At 33.6% G+C, this 25,986-nt stretch overlaps 1 protein-coding gene across 1 annotated transcript in view; it reads left to right on the top strand.

Moving 5' to 3' along the window:
* The window catches only part of LOC147074843 (uncharacterized), a 181,267-nt gene that overhangs the window by 15,032 nt on the left and 140,249 nt on the right, over positions 1-25,986 (top strand). Inside the window, exon 2 of the mRNA XM_085942683.1 lies at positions 15,537-15,724. Coding sequence (XP_085798809.1) covers positions 15,537-15,724 — 188 coding nt within the window. The remainder of the gene's footprint in view (positions 1-15,536; positions 15,725-25,986) is intronic.

The following is a 25,986-nucleotide window of genomic DNA, read 5'->3' as shown; positions in this document are numbered from 1 at the left end:
ACGACCCCACAAAATGGTTTAAATTGCAGGGATCAATTTTCACTGACGCCATTGATTTAAAATCAAAATCATTTAGAAGCAGACTCTGGAGTCTAGAATGTTCTGTCATATATTTCATGCTGTAAAAATGCAAAATTTTGAGATTATCACAGTCCCGATACAGATGTTTTAATTTTAGGCATTCATTTCTGGAATAAACTTGCAACGATTGGTTGCCATGGATTATGGTTTGAGGGATCTCAGAAGAAATTCCATGTTTTAGAATGCCAATTGGCAGCTGAACCTCTTGGTGGAAATATTTGTAATATTATACCAGCATTACATTGTTTAACCGGCTGCGACACCACTAGTGACTGCATATGTACAAAGAAACAAGCTTTAACCATCTCGTCAACGAGTTTTGTTCAGGATGCACTTTCAGCTTTAGGAAATGGTTTATTGGAGACCACAGCAGTTTCAAGACCTGGAAAAAGTTTGCACTTACTTATTATATAAACAAAAACTAATAGCGAATGAGCTTCGGCATAAATTTATTTCCCAAAATATTGAATTTAGTTTAAATTTGTCAAGAGTGATAGGCACATATGATTCATTGTATTTACACTGTTTAAAGCCTTCAGCATAAGTTTATTTACGGGAAAGCTCATATGTTCCACTATTTGAGCCTCTTGATGTCCTACAACTTGACTATGAGTTACGAGAAAATAATTCGTATACAAGACAAATGACGAATGAACCTCTACCAAATTATTTAATTAAACCATGCAAATGTAATTCTAACTGCCGTACATTATCACGTAGTTATAAGAAATCGGCTTTGACATGTATATCATTGTGCAAATGTGTAAGTAGTGTTTGTAAAAACTGTGATCATGATACTTAAAGGAGTTTGAACACTTGACTTGTTGTTTCTTTTTTTTAATAAATGTGTAGGTACTTAGTGGTTATCGTTATTTCATTTATTCACCTACCTATATATGCAACCTACACTATTTCTGGATTAACCATAACACTAAAACGAATGTCATATGCATAGATATAGTAAAGAAACCAATTTAGGTGATTATATACAAAAATGCTACTAAATAAAATAATTTAAGCCAAGAAGGGTCCTAAGAATCGATAATTTTGAACACATTTCACTACCCGCTATTTTTATTTTTTTAAACGGGACGGACCGTTCTACGACCATGCCGATGGCATGGTACAATTATTGCATTTTCAATCAATCCCTGATCCCGTATTGGTTTTATTGAAGAACTCAGAACAATTTTTGGTGGGTTATAAGAAAAAAAATTAAAACCTCAATAAAAAAAAATTGACCACTAATATCGCCTGGCAACATCGACATTATATATCTTGGTGACCCCTAGAACCTATTCCAATTGTCAGAATGCGTTCCGCATATTATGTATACGACAAGTCTATGGGATCCTGCACTATCTCCCGCGCAGTCTTCGCACAAAAATATTGTAAAATAAAGTTTCCTCTGCCAGATTTTAGTTCTGCTCGAATGCACGAAACCAGGGAACTGAAATACATAACGGGTAAGGCGATAGCAGGTAACCGACTCAATTAAGAAAGAATCCGGGTTATACTTACACACGTGTCAAGAATACGTTTTACGTCGAATACTGAAAACTGCTCTCGGTTTATGCATTTACGCTCATTTAATGTTGGTGTATTACACACACTATTGTACGTGGATAATTTGTTGTTGTAATTTTGTAGGACACTCACACATTAAAAATCCTGCATCAAGATGCGGCGTATTGAATATAGCCTATCGGTATTCTATTTATTATCTGTTCTGTGCACGAAACCATCACATGCACAACCCTGTACCACGTAACACATGTACCTTAAGTGTGTTTGTGGGGGGGGGGGGGGTGTTAATTTACAGCACCGGGTTTTACCAACCCTATTTACGCCACTGCTCAGATGCGTTGATGATCCGCACACACAATAGAAAAATAATTACAAGATAAAAGAACTTTTTATAGGTATACGACGTTTTTTAAATTTTCTGTTGAATCATATAAACTTGACAACTCTATGTATTAATAAAAACTTTTTATTGCACTTGATAGAAATATTGAATAAATATTATAGAATACTGAAATGTCATTTTGACATTTCATATTGATTACCATAGTAACGCATGTGTATATTAATAATTTAGTTGTTAGAACCCCCTTAGCAACCAACAATAATAACTTTCCATACAAAACAGAATTAACTGAAAATGAATTCAATTCTGTTTAAAACTGGCTAAAAGTATTGAAAGAATGCATTGTCGTCGTGGTGTGATATATTCTAAAAGTTTCAAATGTCTAGCTAGTCGGGAAGTTAGTTAAAAATCTTCAATCGTCCAATACGAATCTTGGACGAACAAGAAAAAATCTGTACCGGACAAACAAGAATACGAGCTAATAAAACGTGGTAAAATAGAGGGAACGTTGGTGGTAAGATGGCAAAATATGATATTTCCGTGCTCAGGAGAGCAATTTTAAACTTCGAAAAATATTAAAACGATGAACAAATCATATATTGATTCAACTTATATGTCTCCAAACTTATAAGACCTATTAATACCACACCCGTTTACAAGAATATATACTTAGGTAATAAAATTATCATCTACTTCTGGGGTCTGCGCATCTATTCTATACACAGGGGTACTATACAGTATACCTACCTATCGGCTATTTTCAAAATTTGTTTGCCGCTGGCTTCCTGTGACGTAAACCGACAAGAACCCAATAAGTTAACCGTCTGAATTGTCAAAAAGGTGCTATGTTTTAGAGGTCATCCATAGAGTATACTTAATAGTAGTTTATTTTGTTTTAGTTTGAAACTTATGTATAAGTATTAGGTATCAAAATATAGGTAGGTATTGTATAATTTTGATTGTGGTGGATATATAATTTAATAATTTCTTTTGTCATCTTTTCGTCAGCGTCGTTCTTTATTGCTCAAGGTCGTAAGCCAAAATCCTTTAAGAATGGCAATAGTTTAGATAGAAGATTTTTAGTTTTTGGTGGTTGTAATCCGCAACCCTGAGAGCACGGCAGTTGGGAGTAGTAGAAAATGCCAATACAGATAATTTTATAGTCACATTAGTCTGTCAATAATATTATACGTACTGTTCATCCCTTTGGAATTGACTGTCCGTATATTAAACTGTCAGTACTTCTGGAATGAAATAAGGGTTGGGAATGGTAGTAGGTATGCAAACCTAATTTGGATGTGCAGCTACCCCGGGATATAGACGTTGTTTTGCTAGGCCAAGACTAATACTGAAAAAATTTAAACACATTTTATATTATTTGAAATAATATTTTCATTCTCATGGGAAGGTGCTCACGTATCCATAGTCCCCTTTTCCGCAGCGCACCCAGCCCCCCTTGCGGTCCCTCTCGCGTTTGAGTTCTCGTTTGCGTCAACGCCCCTCCGCCCGGGGCACTCGCGCCATGCCTACAATTTTAAAGAAGGCATACTTAACATATCCCAAAAGTAAACTTTAAAACACTCGCAATGCAACACTTAAAGATGCTCGACGTAAATAATTACTATCTACGCATCTAATTAATTAATTTTTAACGTTACAAGAAGCCATAGGTATGGGTACCGATTTCAGTAGTGAAACACATCACAAGCTTGAAAAAATCACATACATATATACCTATATGTAATATGACCTCGCTGGAAATCGAACCTGCAGCCCTTGGTATCAGAAATCCGTGTCTTGCACAATGAACAATTTTTTTTTCGACCATGTCCGATCCTAATAGGTTTGTTTTACTTAAAAGATTTTGTTTTTACGAGAAATGGATGACAGCCACTTGCTCAACCCATTGGGTCCATACTCTGACTCATACACAAATTGAAAAAGAATATGTGTAGTTGCCAGACCCGGGATTCGAGCCTGGGACCCACGACGCTATAGGCCGATGCTTAAGCCACGCGGCCATCGCTGGTGTAATGGTGCAATTGTGCAATGGAAAACTACTACCACTAAATCACTTCAATGCTGTTAAGTCAGTAAAAGTAAAATTGTATATGTAAGATCATTATTAATTATTGATTTTGATACATTTTTTTGTTAATTCTATTATGAAGATCATTGTTTTAAAACCAAATAATGGAGATAATAATGGAGAATACCAAATAATAACGTAAACACAAATTAAATCAATACATTAAATTATGTGTTTTAAGTAATTATTAGGAATATACCTACCAATTTTGGTTTATGGTGTTTTTATCAAGCATCAGATGTACCTATTATATTTTTTCGGTTTTTTTTTTCATTTTACGTTGCGTTTGATGGCCGAGCGGTAACGTGTTGGCATAATATAATGTCATGGGTCTCGGGTTCGAGTTCCGGGTCTGGCATAATTCACATGTAATTTTTATCAGTGTGTGGTTGGACCTAATAGTTTGAACAAATATCTAATATACATTTATCGTAAAATAAAAACGTTAATTCAACCTCCACGCTGTGGAGAACCATAATATGATGTATTCGGATCGAACATGGTAAAATAAATATACTTATGTAGATAATAAACAGAACAGTTCATGTTCCTCTCAGCAATAACATGTAATTTTTTATCTTGCGTTTCCGCGATATTTTAAGCAGGCGTCCATAGCAGTGGTGGTTTTAGTTAGAAGTCCTGCGATTCTGACAGGTCTGGAGGCAGACAAGAGAACGCAGTGTGATAAAGGTCACCTGGCAGATGAAATAATGATAATTGGCCAGACATATCGCTCGGCGACTGGACGACCGGTGAACAACATAATGCAGTCATACAGTGGTATCGAGGACACACTAATCACTGGGATGCCCTAAAACGAAGTCATTAAATACTTAGCAGCGAATAAATAGACCGAGAAGAGGGGACTAAGGGAAGATATCCGGAAAATTATACGCTTGCAGTAGGTCGTATCACAGTTCATCGTGAGGAGTTTTATCGGAATCCGACGGACGTATAGCATTGAGATCAAATTAACGTCTAAATAAAGCACTTAAAAATACGTAATAATATTCACTAGAATATAAGGGAAAGGCCGAATAAAATAGGTACATCGTACCTTAATATGTTAGCAAGTAGGTGCCTTATCGTACCTATCAAATATCAAATTAATGTTCTTATTGAATGGAAAATGAATGGAATGGAAATTGGAACATTACTTTCTGAAATACTCCAGGAACAACGTGTCATTTTTGATCTCAATGCCATACGGTCATCTCTTTTTAGTACGATTGCTCACGGTTATCTGTGATACGGCCTACTGCAAACGTAATTAAGCTTTGAATAAAAAAATCCTACTATATTAAATAAATGTCAAACTGGGGTGACATACATGTCTTACTATAATAGCACTTAAACAATTTAATAAAAATATGTTACTGACGAAATATATGGTCGTATTCCTTCAGATTTTCTTTAAATATTTCCTTTATAAATATATGAGATGATTAACAAGTTTTAATTTGACTAAGAATTTAAAATAATGAATTTATTTAAACCTCAATATCTCAATAAGCACTATGTTTTTAGATGTCCCATTACAGTTGTCAGGCGACGTAATGTTTAAGTACGAGTATTTACTGGAAATATACTTCCAAATGGCAAGAGTTAGTTACTCCTCGCAGGGATTGCGGTGTACCAGATATTCTGATATATTATCTTTCCATCCATAATGTTGCGCGTGTGGGCGGTGTGGATTTGTGGTCGAGGGCGGCGGCCAACAAGGTTAAAATAATAATAATAACAAAAGACTCAACAATAATAATAATATTATTCATAATAAAAAAAATTCTTATCAGAGTCACAGGAAATTGTGACCGTGCGAATGGGGAAACTATACGGAAAATAGGGACCTCTTTTTTATAAAGAAATATGAAGAAATAGCCAGGCTTTATATAAGCAAACGTTTCCCAATTAATTTTAGTCACGGAATGCTTGTATAATAATATTTTGTAAATTACTTACAAATTTATTCTTAGATTCTTCAAGAAAATTCGTAGCCAAGTCTTGGAAAAGAATCTTATTTTTTTTCCACAGCTGAGTTCGAAATCTGTAATTTACTTCTTGGTCGTGCACTCATGGCTGAGGATCGTGCCCACATTTGAATTTCGCCATCCTTTGAGCGACCAAGACTTTCAATCCTTCTCGATCTTCCGCTTCTCTCAGGGCAGAATGGATGGTGCCCCCAGTCAGCTCTTTCAGTTGGTCGCCCCAGTGCGCAGATGCTCTTTTTCTGCTTCGCTTTCCCTGGAGGCCACCCAAAACTACCAGTCTCTCCAGTTGTCCGGTCCGCGCCTGACAATATGTCCAAAAAACTGCAGAATTCTTCTTAGACATATTGTCGAGAGCCGTTCCTTTATCTTTAGTTTCTGGATGATTGACTGGTTCGTCCTGTGCTCCATCATCCATATCTCAAAGGCATCAATTGCCTCCCGTTCCCTTGCCTTCAGGGTCTATGACTCGACTCCGTATAGAAATATCGAGAACACTAATGTTTGCACAAGCATCATTTTTGTTGCAATCTAAATTCCCCGATCCTTCCATATAGTGAGTGGTAAGGCGTGTCATCGCATTTTTTGCAATCTGTAATTTACAAGACAATTAAAATAGCAGTGGCGAGGGGTGGAGGTAGGCTATTAAGATTCGATAGTGCATACTAAACTTTGTCAGCAATACTTATCTGTTTTCATTGAACAAAGACTACAATGTATAGATTGTGTTTGTTAGTTTTTAAAATTCAATTACCAAATAAATTATTAATGATTTGTAAAAAAGCCACCCACGGTGGCCGCGCGGCTTGAGCGTTGGACTATCACGCCGTGGGTCTCAGGTTCGAATCCTGGGTCTGGCAAGTACACATACTGTTTTTCAATTTGTGTGTGAGTCAGGGTATGGACCTAATAGATTGAGCAAGTGGCTAACATCCATTTCTCGTAAAAAACAAATTCTGTTAATACAAACCTCTACTCTGTGGAGGCCCATATGATCCTATTAGGATCGGACATGGTCAAAAAAAAATATATCTCATTTACAAAAAGAAATGTAATAAGACAAAATTTTATATAACTAGGTACTTTATAACATTTAAATTATAATGTACAGCTTTTTAAACCAATTATTTCTATTGGTATTCTTATATAGGTAAGATCCCAATATTGAAGCTCGATTTGATATAAATGAAAAAGATTTCAAGTTGTACACATTTATCTATATATATAAAAAGCGATGTTTTTTTAAAAAAATGTCTCAAATTGCAAGCTTCGTATTTTTACGCTAGGTGCATCCGGTGGGTAAAGGTATCGCTTTAATACATCTAGCATATTTTATTTCCCTATTTGGCATATTTTTCTGAATAATTACAGTTGACAACACTCGAGTGTACTATAGATACTATAAGTCACTGAGTTTTAACCGAATAAAAATCACATAAGATAACGTGTTGGTACCAATTTGTTTTTCACAATGACATTATTAATGGACAACGCACTCAGTACAGTAGCTAGCAAGTAAATTCGCACATAGCGACATTCGCACATGTATAGGTAGACGTCATGCAATTTCCATTATGCGATATCACGCATCGGAAATTTATAGCAATATCACCTTTATTGTAATGGCGTTAGAACAGTGTTTCTAGTGTCAATGTTCATTTAAGGGAGAGATATTGATATTAAAATATGAATTATGCCATTCGGCAGACCCGACAAAAAGCATCGGGAATTTATAGCAATATCACCTTTATTGTAATGGTGTTAGAACAGATTATGCCATTCGGCAGGCCTGACAAAAAAGTGAGTGTCATTTATTTTTCCAGATGCTTCGTCCATATTAATGTCATTGGTTTTTCAATTCACAAACTATTTTTCTTTATTTCTTATTTTATTTATTAAGGAAACAAACGGTTACATTTTGATTACAAAAATTTAAAATATAATAATGAAAGGTTATTGCAACCAGCAAAGTTTCCATGTATACATTATAATATAGTTAAGCCTAACGAGATAGAGAGTAAGAATAACATAAATATAAAGAAATTACATAAGAAAATTACATGAAAAAAATGAGGAAAAATAATAAATAATTAAATTATATATTAAAAAAAAAGTCTATTTATACAAAATTTTGGAGATAGCACGTTTGAATGAAACAGGTGAATTATTAAAAGGATCAACGGCGGAGAAATATCTACATATTATAATTTAAACAAGAGCGCCAAATAAAAGAGTTTTGTGCATAATTAGAACCGCTACGACTGATATGGTACAAAGTTTGGTTTCGCGTAAATCTTGATGGACAATGGAAACCCACCAGGGAACTCAGAAATAATGGGAACTGAAATACACAACGGGTAAGCCGGTAAGGCGATAACAGGTAACCGACTCGAGTAAGGATGAATCCGGGTTAAACTTACATATGTGTCTAGAATACGTTTAACGTCGAATACTGAAAACTGCTCTCGGTTTATGCATTTACGCTCATTTAATGTCGGTGTATTACACACACTATTGCACGTGCACAATGCGTGCTTCATTTTCGTAGGACACTCACACATTCAAAAGCCTGCTTCACCATGTGGCGTATTGAATATAGCCTATTGGTATTCTATTTATTATCTGTTCTGTGAAACCCACCCTTTCGAGTAGGTTTGGCGAGTCAACAAAACCATTGACTATATTACAACTATATTTTGGTTTTTAGCTCATGTGTCTTTATTTCTCATAAGCGCTTCATTAAGAGCATGTGTACTCTCGCCCAAATTCACAGCTCACAAGAAACACAAATATTTTGATACCTTCAGATATTTCAATTCGCCACTATTAACGAGCAATTAACTAAGTCTGCGAACAGGTACCTAATATACACAGAAAAGATACCTGTCGTGTTTATTAGTCATACTTGACCCGTTAATATATTACCGAAAAATCACAAATTCAGATCTCTAGATGGAATAAAATTATAGTTATCGCCGCGCTAATAACATGGTCTAGCTGAGAGTGGAGGCTACTGATCAGGCGAGGCACCGAGGGGCCAGGGCGTCCGCCGTCGTCGTGGCATCGCGCTCGCGAGACGTTTCGCCTGAGGACGACCGGCACCGAAACCATGGGCGGGGTAGAAAAGACGCGCTATCCTCCCAAAACGGAGAGGCTGAAGAGTTAGATACTCAAAATGCGATAAAATTGGATTTTTTTCGAAGACGGACGCGGCACAGAGGACCACCGCAAAAGTAACGGAATATTTTAATTAATATTATTTTAATTATTGGTGCACGTAAACCTTCGTTTCCATTTCAAGACAGAATATATCAGTATCGAAGGGTGGAGGTAGACTATTAAGATCCGCCATGAATAGTACACATTAAACTTTGTTAGTCATACGTATTTGTTTTTATTGAACGAAGACTACAATTTACAGATGGTGTTGGTTAGTTTTTAAAATTAAATTAAACCTTGCGAAAACCAAGCCATAATAGATAATAGTAAAAAAATACTCGTCTATCTATAAAATATCTAAATGTATGCAATTAAATCATACATAACTTTGGGTTATAGTTTGGGTTGGGCAGGGCTTAATGAATTTAAAAAAAAATGAACCAACAATATTTGTAATAATATTGTTAACTCATTTAGTGCTAACAACGCGACTTGCGCGTTTGGAGTCGTTTACCAATAGATATAATTAACGTGTTATTTAAATGTGGTAATTAAAAGGTTAGCAGTGATTGTGTCCAACGAAAACAAATAAGTGTGAATGAAAAAGTGTGCAAAATTTTATCGTATTGTCCAAAGTACATATATCAAAACTATTATGGTTTGCTTTAGGCAGGGTTTAATTGATTTTTAAAAATAAATCAACACCATCTTTAAATTGTACACTTAGTTCAATAAAAACAAATACGTATGACTAACAATGCGCACTATTTATGGCGGATCTTAACAGCCTACCTACACCCTTCGCCACTGGAATATATAGACATCATCAACAATGTAACGGCATTTTCTTCTTTCTTGTAATTATTCTTAACTGTTGAGGGTCACGACTTGCACTGACTTGGATAGATCCGTAATCCTCAATGATCATCTGCCATTCATTCATACACTGTGCTGGCAGAAATACAGTCAAAAAAACCGAGTATTTTTCTTTCGTATAACGCCAAGATCATATTTTAGATGTCATTGGCAAACGGTGGAGGTAGCCTGTTGAAATCTGCCATAAAAAGTGCACGTTCAACTTTGTTAGTCATACGTATTTGTTTTTATTGAACTAAGACTACAATTTATAAATATTATTGGTTAGTTTTTAAAATTCAATTAAACCCTGCGAAAACCAAGTTATAGTGGATAATAGTCAAAAACTACTCTCTCTATCTATCTTACATTATGCAGTTAAAATGAACCTACAATATTTGTAATATTATTCTTAATCCAACGAAAACGAATAATAGTATGAATGAAAAAGTGTGAACAAATCTCGCCCAAAGTATACCAAAACTACGAGTATTATGGTTTGGTTGGGCAGGGTTTAAATAATCAACACCATCTTTAAATAATTGTAGTCTTAGTTCAATACAAATAAATACGTACGACTAACAAAGTTTAATGTGAACTATTTATGTCGGATTTTAACAGCGCTACTGTTCTTCTCTCTTCACCCTACCCTTCTCAGCCCTCAATCTTGTGCCTAACTTCTCTACTATGGGCACAATCGTAGACGTAGGTATTACAAAATTACGTGGATGTAAAATTAATACATACATTGAAATAATGGTCATTGTTGCTAATCTACGTCTATGTCTTTACGGCATTTACAGGTGTCCTCATATTGCTTTGTATACAACGAGTGGAAAATTATCTCAATCTAGGTATATTACATTAAGAGTGATGATTGTAAATTTGCGGTTGTCTTTGACCTATTCTTATAACGTGTTGATTTTAATATTTTGAGATTTATATACGTCTGCGGAAAAAATATACCTTAATAAAATTTCAAAACTTATAGGTAGGTACTTAGATACTTTATTAATTTAATATTAAATTCACAATATTTTGAAGTAGGTACCTAGTTTATTTCCATTTAAACTTAAGATTTTTCAGATTATTGATTTAGATTATTAAACAATTAAACCGACCATATTTCTGATCTCACCTCATTATGAATAAGTTTTGATATTATTATTGTGTTATTTTTTGTATTCCGATGGGGGGCGTGGTTCTTAGGCAACATTCCTCCGGTCGGGGTCTTAAAACGAGACCTATGGGTTGCACGGCCCAGTGGATGGATGGATTAAAGCGCTGATCTTGATTGATATTTTGAGGATTTTAATCAAAGTTATTTCAATTCACAGTATTTAATATGGTAGTTAACATATTTATCATAACGTCTCTGTTCTGGCAGAACACACTGACTGGAAAATACTAGTTTTGAGTAATTTGACTTAGAAGTTGTTAAAATGTTTGAAATGGTCTGTCATGTGAGTTTATTAAGTAATCGTAAAAAAGATGACTTTAAAATAAAGATTGTTTATTTATTAAGAAGGTTTGCAGACAGTTAATTTTGAAATAAGGAACATTTTGATATAACTAACTCAATATGTCATTTTTTAGAATTAGTGTCTTCTGCCAGAACAGAGACGATAATATTATGTTGAACAGTACATTTGTACATTGGTTCCACCATCTGTACGTGTCAGAAAGAACTCCTGACACATTCACAAAAAAAATATTAACTTAAAACACACATTTATGGGTTGGCTTGATAAATATACCTATAAGTATATCTATAAGTATTTTTACAAAATATTTTCCATATATTACTATATAGGGTTTTGTAACTAATTAAATCTTGGCAGGTAATCGATGAAGTAGTATTTATAGTGTATGATGCTGAAGCCTAGTAATTTTGATATATTTTTTAAATAACTACTTAATATTACTAAATAGAACCGTTAGAAGTAATTTTAAGTAAAATTTATCGTACATTTACACAATAAATACCTACATAGTATTTATGACCTACATGGTAATATATCGATTGTGACTGTAGATGCGCAGGATCTACAGCATGGCCCCCACATCCTGAAGCGGGCCCCCCAACCTATCGTAAGGTTAAGGGCAGTGTAATGTTCTTCAGTAGTATTTCCTCAATGATATTCTGCGAACTCCAGGGTTCCGTGTAAAATAAAGCGTATTTCGTGTATTTTTAGCGATTTTTGGTATCTATAAATGAATCCGCTTAAATAATAAAATTATTGTCGACACTCATATTATGAACCACTGATCGCGACCCCCTTTTGTGATAGCCAAGTACCATCCGACATTTCGCCATGTTGAATAAATAGTCATTTTTATTATACAGGAAACACACCAAAAGTAATTAAATGATAAAAACAGGCTAGAGCTCTGTCAGCCCCCCCCCCCCTTGTGGGGGCCATGATCTACAGCATCTATGGACCGCACGTCACTGGTACCTAAATATCGCTGTCCAAGTGTATAGTACCAAAGCTATTGATTTTTTATGCAAATGGAGTTTCTATAATAATATTAAAGGCCAAAATTATACCTATGCCGCTGCGCTCTGAGATTTATTCGCCATACACTTATAATCTCTATGCATTCATATCATAAGCCTAAAACATTTTTTTTATAAATAATTTAGATGAACAATCGAGCAAAATCTTAAATATAAACAATTAGTAGGTAGGTACCTACGTAAGTAATAACTATAGCTAGACGTCAAAAGTAAACTAATATCTTTTTTCTTGCTTACAAACAATGCATTGTATGATACCACTGTAAAGAATATTAATTTTTAATATCTATTAGAAAATGTGAATATATTTTCATTTAATTACTATGTATGATTATTTTGTGCTCCACCAGTAGGTACATAATATACTTTTATTATATTTAATATATACATATCCGATTTGAGTTATTCTAGTCCTATTTATCATTGATAAAAAAGTCAGAAATCATGAAATTTAATTTAACTTCTATAGTGACCATTTCAAAATTTTACCGATTTTGTACTGTGTTGGAATTTTAGTATGCAAATATTCATCAGTTTTTAATATTATCGCTATCTTCTTAAATTCCGCAAGTATGACTGTCTCCAAGTGTGTACCTTAAAGTGTTGGCAGGACGTATATACCTACTATTATTTTTGGTTACCTACTCGTCACTTACATTTGTTCAAATCGTTGATGATAGTAATATGCTCCGTCTGCAGAAGAATTGACAAAATAATACATCTGTAGTTTTTTTCATCTCAATATTGATGACGTCTTTCCTGGTAGATAGATAACTATTAAAAAAAACAGACGATCTTTATAAAACAGAAAGAAACCAGACAGGAGTGTTGACGTGAATTAATGATATCTGATATTTTTAATAACACGTTTCATAAAAGCCATACTTAAAAACAACGAAATCTTACGTATTTCACCGTCCCTCTGATATTAAAGCATTAGCTACTGAATATTTATAGTTTTATTATATACTATGGGAATGATTGGTGGAGTTTAAATAATATTATATTATAATTTATACCTAATATCACATATATGATGCCATATACATATACCTAATATTAGTATAGGTGGTCGAAAGCACTGTGGTGGAAGGGTTGCAATCCATATTTTTATCAAATGATTTATCCATGTTACCGGTCGGTTCAAAACTAAAATAAATTCTATACCTATCAAATAAAGATAAATACGCAGAATACGCTGAAATCAATACCATGAATGTTGTTGAATAATATGATTAAGTCATGGATATTCAATTATTGTTTATAAAATGTGCGATACAATTTTTGGGAAATTGGTTTAAGTGAGTGGCCTCCCTAGATAAAATGCTGCCCATGCGCAGCGCCAAAATATCGCCTAATTTTTTTATACAGTATTTTTATCATCCTTTCGAGTCCAATATCTAAGAAATGTGTTGTATGGATAGGTACATTACTAAAAAAATCAGACAAATTATTCGCAAATCTGCAAATGTCGTTTCTGGTCACCAAGGACGTCGAAGAGCATCGGAAGTAAGCTAGATATCGCGAACCCGACAAAACCAGTGAGCTGATATTTTTTAATGAAAAGATATTTTCGTTATTACTAAGTTTAGGTAGCTATTTATATTTAAATGTTTTTCCTCGACTTGCCGCCCTTCGAGTTACTGCCGCCCCCAAGCGACGCTCAATCTGCCTACCCCCACGGGACGTCACTGGATTGAATGAATATGTTTTTGCATGATTAAGGAGTGTAAATTTTTTGGTACAAGTCTGTTTATTTGAAGCCAGAAGGGAACAGCGGTAATTTTCATAGCCGACTTTGACAAAATTCATGAATTCAGGAATAACCTTTCAAATTCTTTCAAACTTTCTTTGCCGCTGGCTTCCACTAAATAGACGAAAACCATTCTTTATTGAAAATACTATTACAGTAAATGAATATTAGCCACTTTGTCAACCTGTTAAGTAAGTCGCGTGCTCTGACTCTAAAATCTAAATACACATTGCAAAACAATATATAAATTTGCCAGACTCGGGAATTGAACTCGAGACTAACGACTTCATAGGGGGAAAATTTACAACTCGTCCACCATGAACGCATACATTAGGCATTATAGTAGGTACCTCCATATTTAAATCTCCATGCCGAGTAAAAGAGATACTGTACTGGATTGTCCAAGCAAGTGTATACCATTTACCTACTGACTAGACTGGGCCATGCGAATTTACCGAGAAATTATATTTTCGGTAGGTAACCGGATTTTTAATTATTACCGGTTTATCGGTTATTTACTAGTAGCTGTTAATGTATTAATAGGTCAATAATATGGTATTATGAGTTCTTTCAGCTTCGAATCGATTTTACACAATAACATCTAGGTACCTACTTACCGTCACAGATGTACATAGATATTTGCAAGAAATTTTTTATTTTATTTAAAAAGTTAATGTATTTGGCGCATCATAGGTATATTATGTTTTTTGCTTCTTATTTGAAAAATCGCCGCAAATTTGTTGATTACCATGGGAATGAATCGCGGAGTTTTCGAAGAAACTCTGGTATCCCTCAAGGCACACATCTTGGTTCAATTTTGTTTTCATTTTTGTTCGATAACATTGTCAAAGTTATACTTAACTCATTATTTGTGTTTGCTATTTGCAGAATATTTTTTCGAACTGTAGAAACCCCATAACACTGTGTCATGATGCAGTCTGATCTAGATATAAAACCAAATCTAATATTATTTCATTCAGTCATTCAAGACACTCCCTATTGTTCTCATATACTTACTTGATATATACTTAATATTATATTGTCATATACCTAATATTGAGTAGACTTTACTCAATAGGCCAGACCTACATTATGTCAATGATAGCTTTTTAAAAGTATAGCTACAAGAGTGTATGTATGTATTTAAGCATGTAGTAATGTAAAAGTAGATACTTATTGATTTTTAGAGCAAAATTGACTCAGATCAGTTTATTTCGCAGAGAAATGCGGCCTTGGGGACGAGAGTTCGCTGAGGGTGAACGGAAAAGGGAAGAAGATGCGGAAACCAAGGACCATCTACTCTTCGCTACAGCTGCAGCAGCTCAACAGGCGGTTCCAGAGAACGCAGTACCTCGCCCTGCCCGAAAGAGCAGAGCTCGCAGCGAGTCTTGGATTGACGCAGACTCAGGTAAGGCTTTTCCCATTTTATAACAATAATATATTTGAATTATATCTATATGCATATGATTCCTTTAACGTCATTCACATTTGAAGTGCCCCATACGGGCCATACATCGGTATATAAAGGAAAGAGCTACTGGGGCGATTGGTTATTACATCCTGGTTTTTACAAAAGATCCTTACATAATATTTTGTCGATTCGCGGTGACGGAAGTAATATTTATTAAGAATTCTGCCTAATTTAGCACGCCATTTAAAACTACGATTTTCTTAAGCTATTTTTGGGATATTCCCAAAACAACTTTGAAGTGCACTACTCGTTTGTAAGACCACGATATACGGCCAAAATATGTAGATACTTGGAGAGTGGCGAATGCAAAGCATATTGGACTCTCGGCTAGGATGCTAAGAAACAATGTACATTAATCTGCAGGTAACATACTGGCAATTTTTGGCAAAAAATAAATTAAACGCCGCCTAACCCAAACCATAATAGTTCAGGTATGCTAAGGGCGATCCGACAAAAATAGTGCACACTTTTTCAGTCATACTTATTTATTTTCGTTGAATTAAAAAGACATATTAGAGATGGTGATGAAAATTCATCATAACTAAACCAAACCATAATTATCATCAGCCTGAATCTATCCACTGCTGGATGAAGGCCTTTTCAAGCTGCTTCCACTTCTCTCGGTCCTGTGCATTGCGTTGCCACGTACTTCCGCAGAACTTTATCATTTCATCGATTCAGCGGCCTCTGGGTCTACCTTGCGGATGTTTTGTACTTCTCGGATACCACTAAATGACTAGATTTGTTCAACGATTGTCTCTTCTTCGAGCTATGTGTCCAGTCCATCTCCATTTAAGGCTTTTAATAAAATCTATTACATCACAAACCCTTGTCTGCTTCCTTATCCACTCATTCCTCTTCTTGTCCTTTCGCGTTATGCCCAGCATGCACCTCTCCATACCACGTTATGCTACTCTAAGTTTCTGGATCTCTCTTTTACTTAGGGTCCATGTTTCACACGCATATGTGATCACGGGAAGCACACACTGATTGAACACTTTGCGCTTTAGGCACAGTGGCAGGTCACTTTTGAAGACATTATTCAGGCGGCCAAAAGCACTCCAGCCTAGCTTTACTCTGCGAACAATGTCATCAAATATACATCCATCTATAGACACCATAATCGATAAAAAATATACTTATATCTATAAAATATCTAAAAATATGTGTTTTAATGATATCAGTTTAGATATTTTATAGATAAATGAACATTTTTTCACTATTATCTAATATGGATTGGATTAGACAAGGTTTAGTTGATTTTAAAAAACTAACAAACACTATCTACACGTCGTAGTCTTAGTTCAATGAAAACAAATACGTTTGACGGACAAAGTTTAGTGTGCACTATTTATGTTGGATCTTAACAGCATATCACTATCACGACCCTTCGCGACCTATATAATAAGTAATGACAGATTACACGTTTTCATAAAATAATTACCTTTTACCATAAACAAAAAATGTCATATAAATACCAATTCTTTAGAAAAGATAGGTATTATTGGGTATTTAATAAAAACTGAGTTTCATTTTCTATAAAAATTATAACCTCTGTGGTATAAATAAGAGGTAAACAAACGACCTCTAAAAAGTGAAGACAAAATCCACTGCAGTAATAAATGGTGTGGAGAATAATATTACGACTTAAATCAAAACTAATCTCGCAAAAGAAACAGAAGTAGGCACCTACATTTTTATTCTGCTGTGCAGTTTTGTGGTTTTCATAAAAAATATGTTAAGGTGGGTAACTTACCATTACAAAAGTGCACGTAATAAAAAAAAACTTTTACATCACGGTCTACTACGCGAGATACTGAGAGTAAAGGTCGGTTTTTCGGTTTTAAGTTTACCGAATTAACGGTATTTTTATGTGTTTGTATCATTAAAAGCTTTGTAGTAGGTAGGTGCCTATACTGTAACTAAGCTTTAACAATAAGACACACTGATAATGTGTATCGTTTGATTATCAGTTTTGCTCTTAAGGGGGACAGGCACGCCAGCAGAGAACCTAGCTTGAGCTTCAATATTGGGACCATACCTAAAATAAAATTTGATATAAATAAAAAGGATTTCAAGTTATACACATTTATATTTTTATAAAAATCGATGTTTTTTAATATAAATATAAAAAATATTAAACGATGAATTAGTCAAAAATCTAAACGACGAAAAATTGAAAACGTAATAAACTAAATTTTAATAATAAATATGACCATACAATATAATGTAATAATAAGATGTGACCCTGCAACGAATTCACCTTTTATTACATTTTTTTACAATTTTAAGTTTATCTTTAAATTTAAAAAAAAATTAAAAATCTTTTTTATGTTTTCAGATACATATTTATTAATTAATACAGTTGAAATTGAAAATTATCAATAAAAAATCTCAAATTGCAAGCTTCGTATTTTTCTGCTAGGTTCTCTGCTGGCATACCTACCTCTCCCCCTTAAACAGAATGTATATTATATTTAACAAAACAGTAGGTATGATTCAAATTTAGTAAATTAGAGGTAAATCGTTTTAGAGTGGCACCATGGGTACGGCAAATGCGGCTTGTAGTTGTAGTGGTATTGTTTGCTAGCATTGTAACAGGCATTGTCGCAAGCAATTCAATACACGCGTGAATCGCCTATGGTGCCACTGTAGAATGATTTACCCATACATATAATTATTGAACTTTACAAATTCAAGACGTCCACAACATGATATAAAAAACAAAGAAAAAAAAAATAAAGCTGCATAAAAATATTAGGTATAAATAGTAAACAGGTACTTATATTATTAAGTACCTATCTACCTACATGGAAGTAGGTACGTTGAATGAGCTAAGTGGACGCTATTTTAAGATTTTACAGGCAGGTTAGTTTTCCACCTTGGGAGAATAAATAATATCTTATGTTAACAATTTTATTTATAAAACGGTTATCAGATACACACAGGTCAACACTACCAAGAATAGCAGATTTCGCATTCACACCTCGTATAAGTCGGAAAAAGTATATTGCCAAATATAGATCTCAAGACTGATAGGTATGTTGACAATGACATTATTAATAGACAACGCACTCAGTACAGTAGCTAGCAAGTAACATGTATAGGCAGACGTCACGTGACAAAATTTCACAATTTCCATTATGCGATATCACGCATCGGGAATTTATAGCAATATGACCCTTATTGTAATGGCGTCAGAACAATGTTTCTAGTGTCAATGTTCATTTGAGCGAACGATATTGATATTAAAATATGAATTATGCCATTCGGCAGACCCGACGAAAATCATCGAGAATTTATAGCAATATCACCTTTATTGTAATAGCGTTTGAACAGATTATGCCATTCGGCAGACCCGACAAAAAAGTGAGTGTCATTTTTTTCCAGATGCTTCGTCCATATTAATGTCATTGTATGTTGACATAATAACGTACAAATTGATTGATGTAATAGATTAAGTATCTACGGAGAAAGAAAAATAAAATGTAAAATCAATTAATTTATAAATATTTATAAGCTTGACGTAAACGAAAAATTAAATACTAAGGTAATATAAGAAAAATAAATCAACCTTAAAAGTGCTAGAAAATAGGTGAACCGCACGGTATGCAGCATTATGGCATTATGAATCATTACATACCTTGACTTTTATATTTTAAATCAAAGTATGTATTACTTTAATTGCAAAAGCCGATCGCCAATAGTAGTTCAATTTGGAAAACGCTTCAGAGAGTATTAAAAGCCATTAGTTAAAATTTTTCGCGATTATGTATGACTCCTTTAGTACCTATACTGATCTATGTGCGTGGGCGCGATACCTGAGTGATGTAGGTTCGATTCCTGCGGGGTGTCTTACTTTTTTCAAAAAGATTTTTTCTATCGGATAATATATGTGTTCTCAGAAATGTTTTCAAAATTATGTATGTTAAAAACAAAGAAGTATGTTTGACAACGTTCAGTGTGCACTATTTATATCGGATCTCAACAGCCTACCTACACTCTTCACGCCTACAGAGTGGGGTATCGTGTACCTAGTGCATGTAGGTACCAGTCAAAATGGTGATTTACAAAAAAACATGTTTTCAAAAAATTCGGTATTTTTTCTCAGTTTTCCGATATTTCAAGCCCTAGTTAGTAAGTACATACGAGATTTAAAATTGAATATAAAAAAGCAGTAATATCTGATATTGATGTCAGTATTTTTATGAATCGCATTAAATTAAAAAGAGTTTTTGTCTTGAAACGTCGGCAGTAAATCAATCACTCCGTATGTATCGTGTTTTTCATGTACATATCTACATGTATTTTTTTTACACTAGCCAATCTAAAATTATTTATTTATTAATAATTCGATTGCATGGCGCCTATCGATAATTAGGTTTTAAAGGTAGGTGCAATATATTGACGATTCGGTAGTTGTCCATTTACATTATAGGGTATTAATAACTAACTAATGTATTATTAGGTACAGGTCTAACAAAAAACAAAACTTCATGTTTTATTGTGTCAATATATTGACGATAGACTTACCTGAAATAGTCACGGATATAATACACAGAAGAGTGATATTCCAAAAAATAATATACAGTATAACCTCGTTTTTACGTGCCCTGAATTCACGTTTTCCCGGCAATTGCGTGTATTTTTTTCAGTACATTTAATACCCGCATTTAAGTTTTTCTTTCCCGCGATTTACGTCGGAAATATTCAAAATATGCGAGTTACGCGCACTTGACAATGATTGGGTCGTGACCACTGGCGGCTCCCTCTATAGGTCATTCGGTCATTGACCTGCCAAAATAAATACCTAAAAGTGCGGCCACACCGGCAACAAGTCGCGCGACAACTCGTTAAATTTTACGATAATTATCATAATCGCTTAAGAAATTTTACGATAATTATCATGCTTATCGTAAAATTTAACGAGTTGTCGCGCGACTTGTTTTCGGTGTGGACCCGGCATTACAATTGACATAATAATATTAATAATATGTGCAATGTCATATATAATAATATTAATAATAATCGGTGGATTTGAAATTATAGGGCGCGCGATATTGTGTCAACCCAGTCTATTGGGCTTTTTTTGTTTGGGCGATAATTCCCCGAACAAAAATATTGTGTTCGCCGGCAGTCTGAAAATTGACCCAAATTGAATATTTTTATAAAATTTTCTCTCTCGTTTCTCATACATAAGACAGAGATCGATATAACACAAAATACGAGATCGAAGCTTGTAACGGTGCGTGAATTACTGTAATATCGGCAATGCCCGAGTGTGAGACAAAAGATTTTTTCACCTAATTAAATGAAACAGAATGATAACACTGACTAGATAATTGGTCTCAAGACGCAACTGTGTATGCGGTTCGGATTCGTTGACAGGTTTTGACGAATGCCTTTGGTTATTTTAATAATATATAAGGAGTTTTTGGTGATTTATAACATTTTTGTTTAGCAGTTAGTACGCACGCAGTAGCAATTGAAGTATGTGATACAATTATAATGGAAATGGAAGCACGATTTGCATCCAACGATCATCTCATTATATCCGATTTGTTCAATAAAGAAAATTACACTGATTTTAAAAATAATTTTCCCACACGTCAAGTAAATTTGGTAAAACTGTAAGAAGAAATAAACATAATCAAGTTAAAAAATGAATTATTGGTGTTTTATCAACGAGATGATTTGCATGGCGCTATTAGTGCAGTTTCTCTTCTACATTTTTTACTCAGCAATAATTTCAACGAAACATTTTCCGAGTCGATCAAAGTTCTCCAATTTATTTGCGTCATACCAATGACAACAGTTGAAAGTGAAAGATGTTTTTCCACTCTCAAAAGAATAAAAACCTTTCTACGCAATAGGGCCAGGATAGACTGACCGCTCTTGCAATGCTCAGTTTTGAAAAAAAATATGTGGGAAAAATAGACAATTTTTATAATCGTGATGATTTTTCAAAAAGCAATGAAAGAAAAGTAGACCTGATTTACAAAAAATTATAACGCGTTGTGTGCAATTTCGGTTAACGATGGGTTGGCGTTATGAAAAACGGACATTTCTTGAAGGGTTAGTAGGTACCGACCTATAACAATTTCTAGCACTTATTCTATAATGTATAAAAAGTCAATTTGCAATACGTCTTTTCAGTATACAACGAAAAGGCAAATTAAAATAATATATTCAAAATTGACCTGCTAGGTTTTTCCGGATTAAGCCGCCAATGGTCGTGACAATCGAACGATTTTTCAATAAAAATTTTAATTGAATGTTGTTTTTTAATAAAACGTTATTTTTTTAGAAACATAAAATTTAAATGTTCTTTTTTTCAAAACTCCTTTTTACTTTTCCCCTCCAATTAGGTTTTTTTTCTTCAGTCCCTTAAAAAACGTAAAATAGGGGTTATACTGTAAGTATTTAAAATTGTAATCATGAAATAATAATTTTTAACTTTGGCTTTTTGATAGGGGATAGGAAAAAAATGTACAGATGTAATTAATGTTTACCTACTCGAAAAATAAAAATACTTCGTACATAATATGTCTGTCTAAATCAATGACATTATTAATGAACAACGCACTCAATACAGTAGCTAGCAAGTAAATTCGCGCATAGCGCCATTCGCACATGTATAGGTAGACGTCACGCAATTTACATTATGCGATATCACGCATCGGGAATTTAAAGCAATATCACCTTTATTGTAATGGCGTTAGAACAGTGCTTCTAGTGTCAATGTTAATTAGAGCGAACCCGTTCGAACCGAACCATTCGGCAGACCCGACAAAAAGCATCGGGAATTTATAGCAATATCACCTTTATTGTAATGGCGTTAGAACAGATTATGCCATTCGGCAGACCTGACAAAAAAGTGAGTGTCATTTTTTTTCCAGATGCTTCGTCCATATTAATTTCACTGGTCTAAATACTTATGTGATGTTGCATCTTCATTATGACAAAATCTTCTGTAACTTCCCTGTTATTAATATCGTTCGCTGTTTTAGTTTTAGTTAGTCATAAGTAAAAATTTTGTATGCAATACATAAAAACACAGTTTTCAGATTATGTATGAAAATTAGTAGATACAACAGAGGTTCTTATTTTGCCTAACTTTTTTATGTTTATGATTCATTTAAGCTTCAACAACATTGATTTTTATATAAATAAATATTGTCAGGACATTTACCTTTGTTAGTTTTGAGCCAAAAAAAACATATATTTTACCATACAATTAGAGAGAGAGCTGATAACAATATTAAAAGCGGTAAGGTGAGAGAAAATACACATGTAACTATAAATTTAAATTTTGAAAAATAAACTGACTGAATTTTAATCGGGTCGTGAAAGAAAACAAATTATACCTACTCAGAATTAGTTGAAAGACAGTGCAGTACTAGCGTATCGAGTAGATATACCTATTGACAGTATTAAACTACATTATAATTAATTTGTGTCAGATTGACGGAAAGGTATACAAAGAATAGTGTGGTGTCGGATAGGAAATGCTATTTCAAAAATGATATAACTGAGAATGTAAATTTTAATAAGAATATGCTCGATTCAAATTGAAGAGATTGATAATGATATCTGTTGTAGAACTGTGTCACATCCAGAAATGTTTCTCTTAACATCTTTTTGTAATAGTATTGTAGAAAAAAGTATGCCTACATTTAAGTGTTGGCAAAAATAAAGTCTAAAATCACCACTTTTCAGACGAGCTAAAAGAAGGTTAATTACTTTTGGACAACTTTGTATGTTCTTATGTGAGATTCAATGGTTCAGCAACCTCGATATGATTTGTCCCTTTTCTTCTTTATGGATACAATGACTAATTTGGCATATGTATCTGATTAATTTTGCATAAATCTAAACGTATCCTCTTTTTCTTTTTGCATTGGTAGGTCCCTACACCAGTATTGTCTATGGACATTAATAAATAATTGAAGTAGACTGTTTCAAATACCTCTCTTGTAAAATATTTCAAATGTGACTTAGAACTTCTCTGTATTTAAATGACGGTTTTGTTAAGGGGAGACATGCTCAGCGTAGGTCAAAATGGAGCTTTTATTCTATTTTCAAAGCATGATTCTGGACATTCCTTAAACGTTGTACCTAACCGAAAAAAAAAATCTTTTTTTTAAACGGTACATGTTCAAACACGCGCGTTATCATGATCTTACTCCCTACTTTAGTTTTAGTTTGTCAATTTATGGCTACGGCCGTATGTTTTAGCTTAACCACTGGGGAATGCCAAAAGAAATGGCGTATTTCAAAAAAACACTACCTTATTCTTAGGTCAATAATTATTATAAAGCAATCATTATTCGTAGGATGTTTATCACATTTAAATGGTCAAAAACATAGCTTATAATCAGTATCTTCAGAATTATATTTAAATGTGTTAATCTTGCTCATTTTTTGAATAATAAAATCCCTAATTCTTGTCAAATTTGGGATCACAGAGATTATCAATATAATTTTTTATCGTAAATATTTCACTGTAACAATGTCAACATAACTTATACTGATGGTTTTATAAATGCGTTTAAAAATTAATAAATGTAAAAAATCTTAACACCACTGCACATTTATGTACTGAAATATGACTATATTCTAAAACATTGGAGCGAGAGGTTTAAAAGAATACTATTTTATGTAATAAAAATCCTTTATGCAGTCATCAAATGTTTAAAATAAATATAAAGGATAATAAGGCTTCAAAATTATATAAATAGATTATCTACAACGTTTAAGGTACGTCCGCCCTTAATGAGTTTTTTTAGCTTCACTTTGATACACACATTATTTAATAGAGAAGGTTTCTGTCAAAGTCATTGTTAAATTACCGTTTTATTCATGTAATTAATTACTTATGTATATTTAGATATAAAGTTATCCGATAAACAATATTTTAAATGAAAGCAAGTCTTATCTAAAATAGTTCATTACTTTAGCTACATAGTAGGCATAGTTACCTGACACAAACTATTTAATACTGTTAATTATTATTCAAAATGATTAGCGCTATCTGCGCAGGTGTCATTGCGAATTTCCGCTTTGCGTTCCTCAGTGACATGCGGCCACACCAAAAACTTGTTTGTTTTATATTTTCCATAATAATATTATAAATTATAATGTATATATTTTTTAACGGGAATGACGATAAGTTTTAGTAACTAACAGCGGTCGGAATGGATCAGAACAAACCGGAGCCCCGTTTCGGTTCGTGAAATTATTCAGACTACCGCTCCGTCTCATGGAAAAATTTAAAATAGCACTCCGGCTTGGAAATTGTCATGATAATCGTTATATTAGGTAATTTATATATTTATTTAATAAAGTTTAATAAGAAACTTGATATCGTATAAAACGGGAATGAGTTGTATTATTATTAATTTAAATCATTTAGTGCTAACACCGCGACTGGCGCGTTTCGAGTCGTTGGCCATTAGATTTAATTAACGTGTTATTTAAATGTGGTAATTAAAAGATTAGCAGTGATTGTGTTAATTAATTAAAACGAAAAATTTTCTTAGCACTTTTTCCATTTTTAATGAATACATCTGGACCGGTTTCGTCCGCTTCAGAGGGACATTTTCAACTAAATAATCTAATGAACTAAAAAACAGGCATTTATCAAAACAAATTCAAAAGATGACACAAATAATCTACCAATACATTGCATTATCCATTCAATAATATTTTGTCAATAAAAATTAAATTGAAATTATTAAGGTTATACCTCAGTTGAGGCATGGTCTAAAACGATCGTGGCTAGGCGATGCGCGGATTGTGCAAATGACGCGTGCCGAACGAAATATAATTTGACATCTAAATCCAATATGCGTCCATCTAATGTTCTGTTTATTGTTATATTAGTAACAATAATAATATCGTCACTGTTCTGCCAGAAAACACTAATTCGAAAAAATGACATATTGAGTACCAAAATGTTCCTTATTTCAAACTTTACCGTCTGGAAACCTTCTTAATAAATAAACAGTCTTTATTTTAAAGTCATCCTTTTTACGTTTGCTTTATAAACTCACATGATAGACCATTATTTCAAACATTTTAACAACTTCAAAATCAAATTACTCAAAACTAATATTTTCCAGTTATTGTGTTCTGCCAGAACAGAGACGATATATTCATTGACATGTTTTCTTTTTCAAGTACTTAAATGGGTGACG

This window comes from Rhyacophila brunnea, unplaced genomic scaffold, assembly GCF_057557595.1.
Source record: "Rhyacophila brunnea isolate RB1 unplaced genomic scaffold, BYU_Rbru_1.0 scaffold_15, whole genome shotgun sequence".
Classification (NCBI taxonomy): domain Eukaryota; kingdom Metazoa; phylum Arthropoda; class Insecta; order Trichoptera; family Rhyacophilidae; genus Rhyacophila; species Rhyacophila brunnea.
This window is presented reverse-complemented; position numbering and strand designations above follow the sequence as displayed.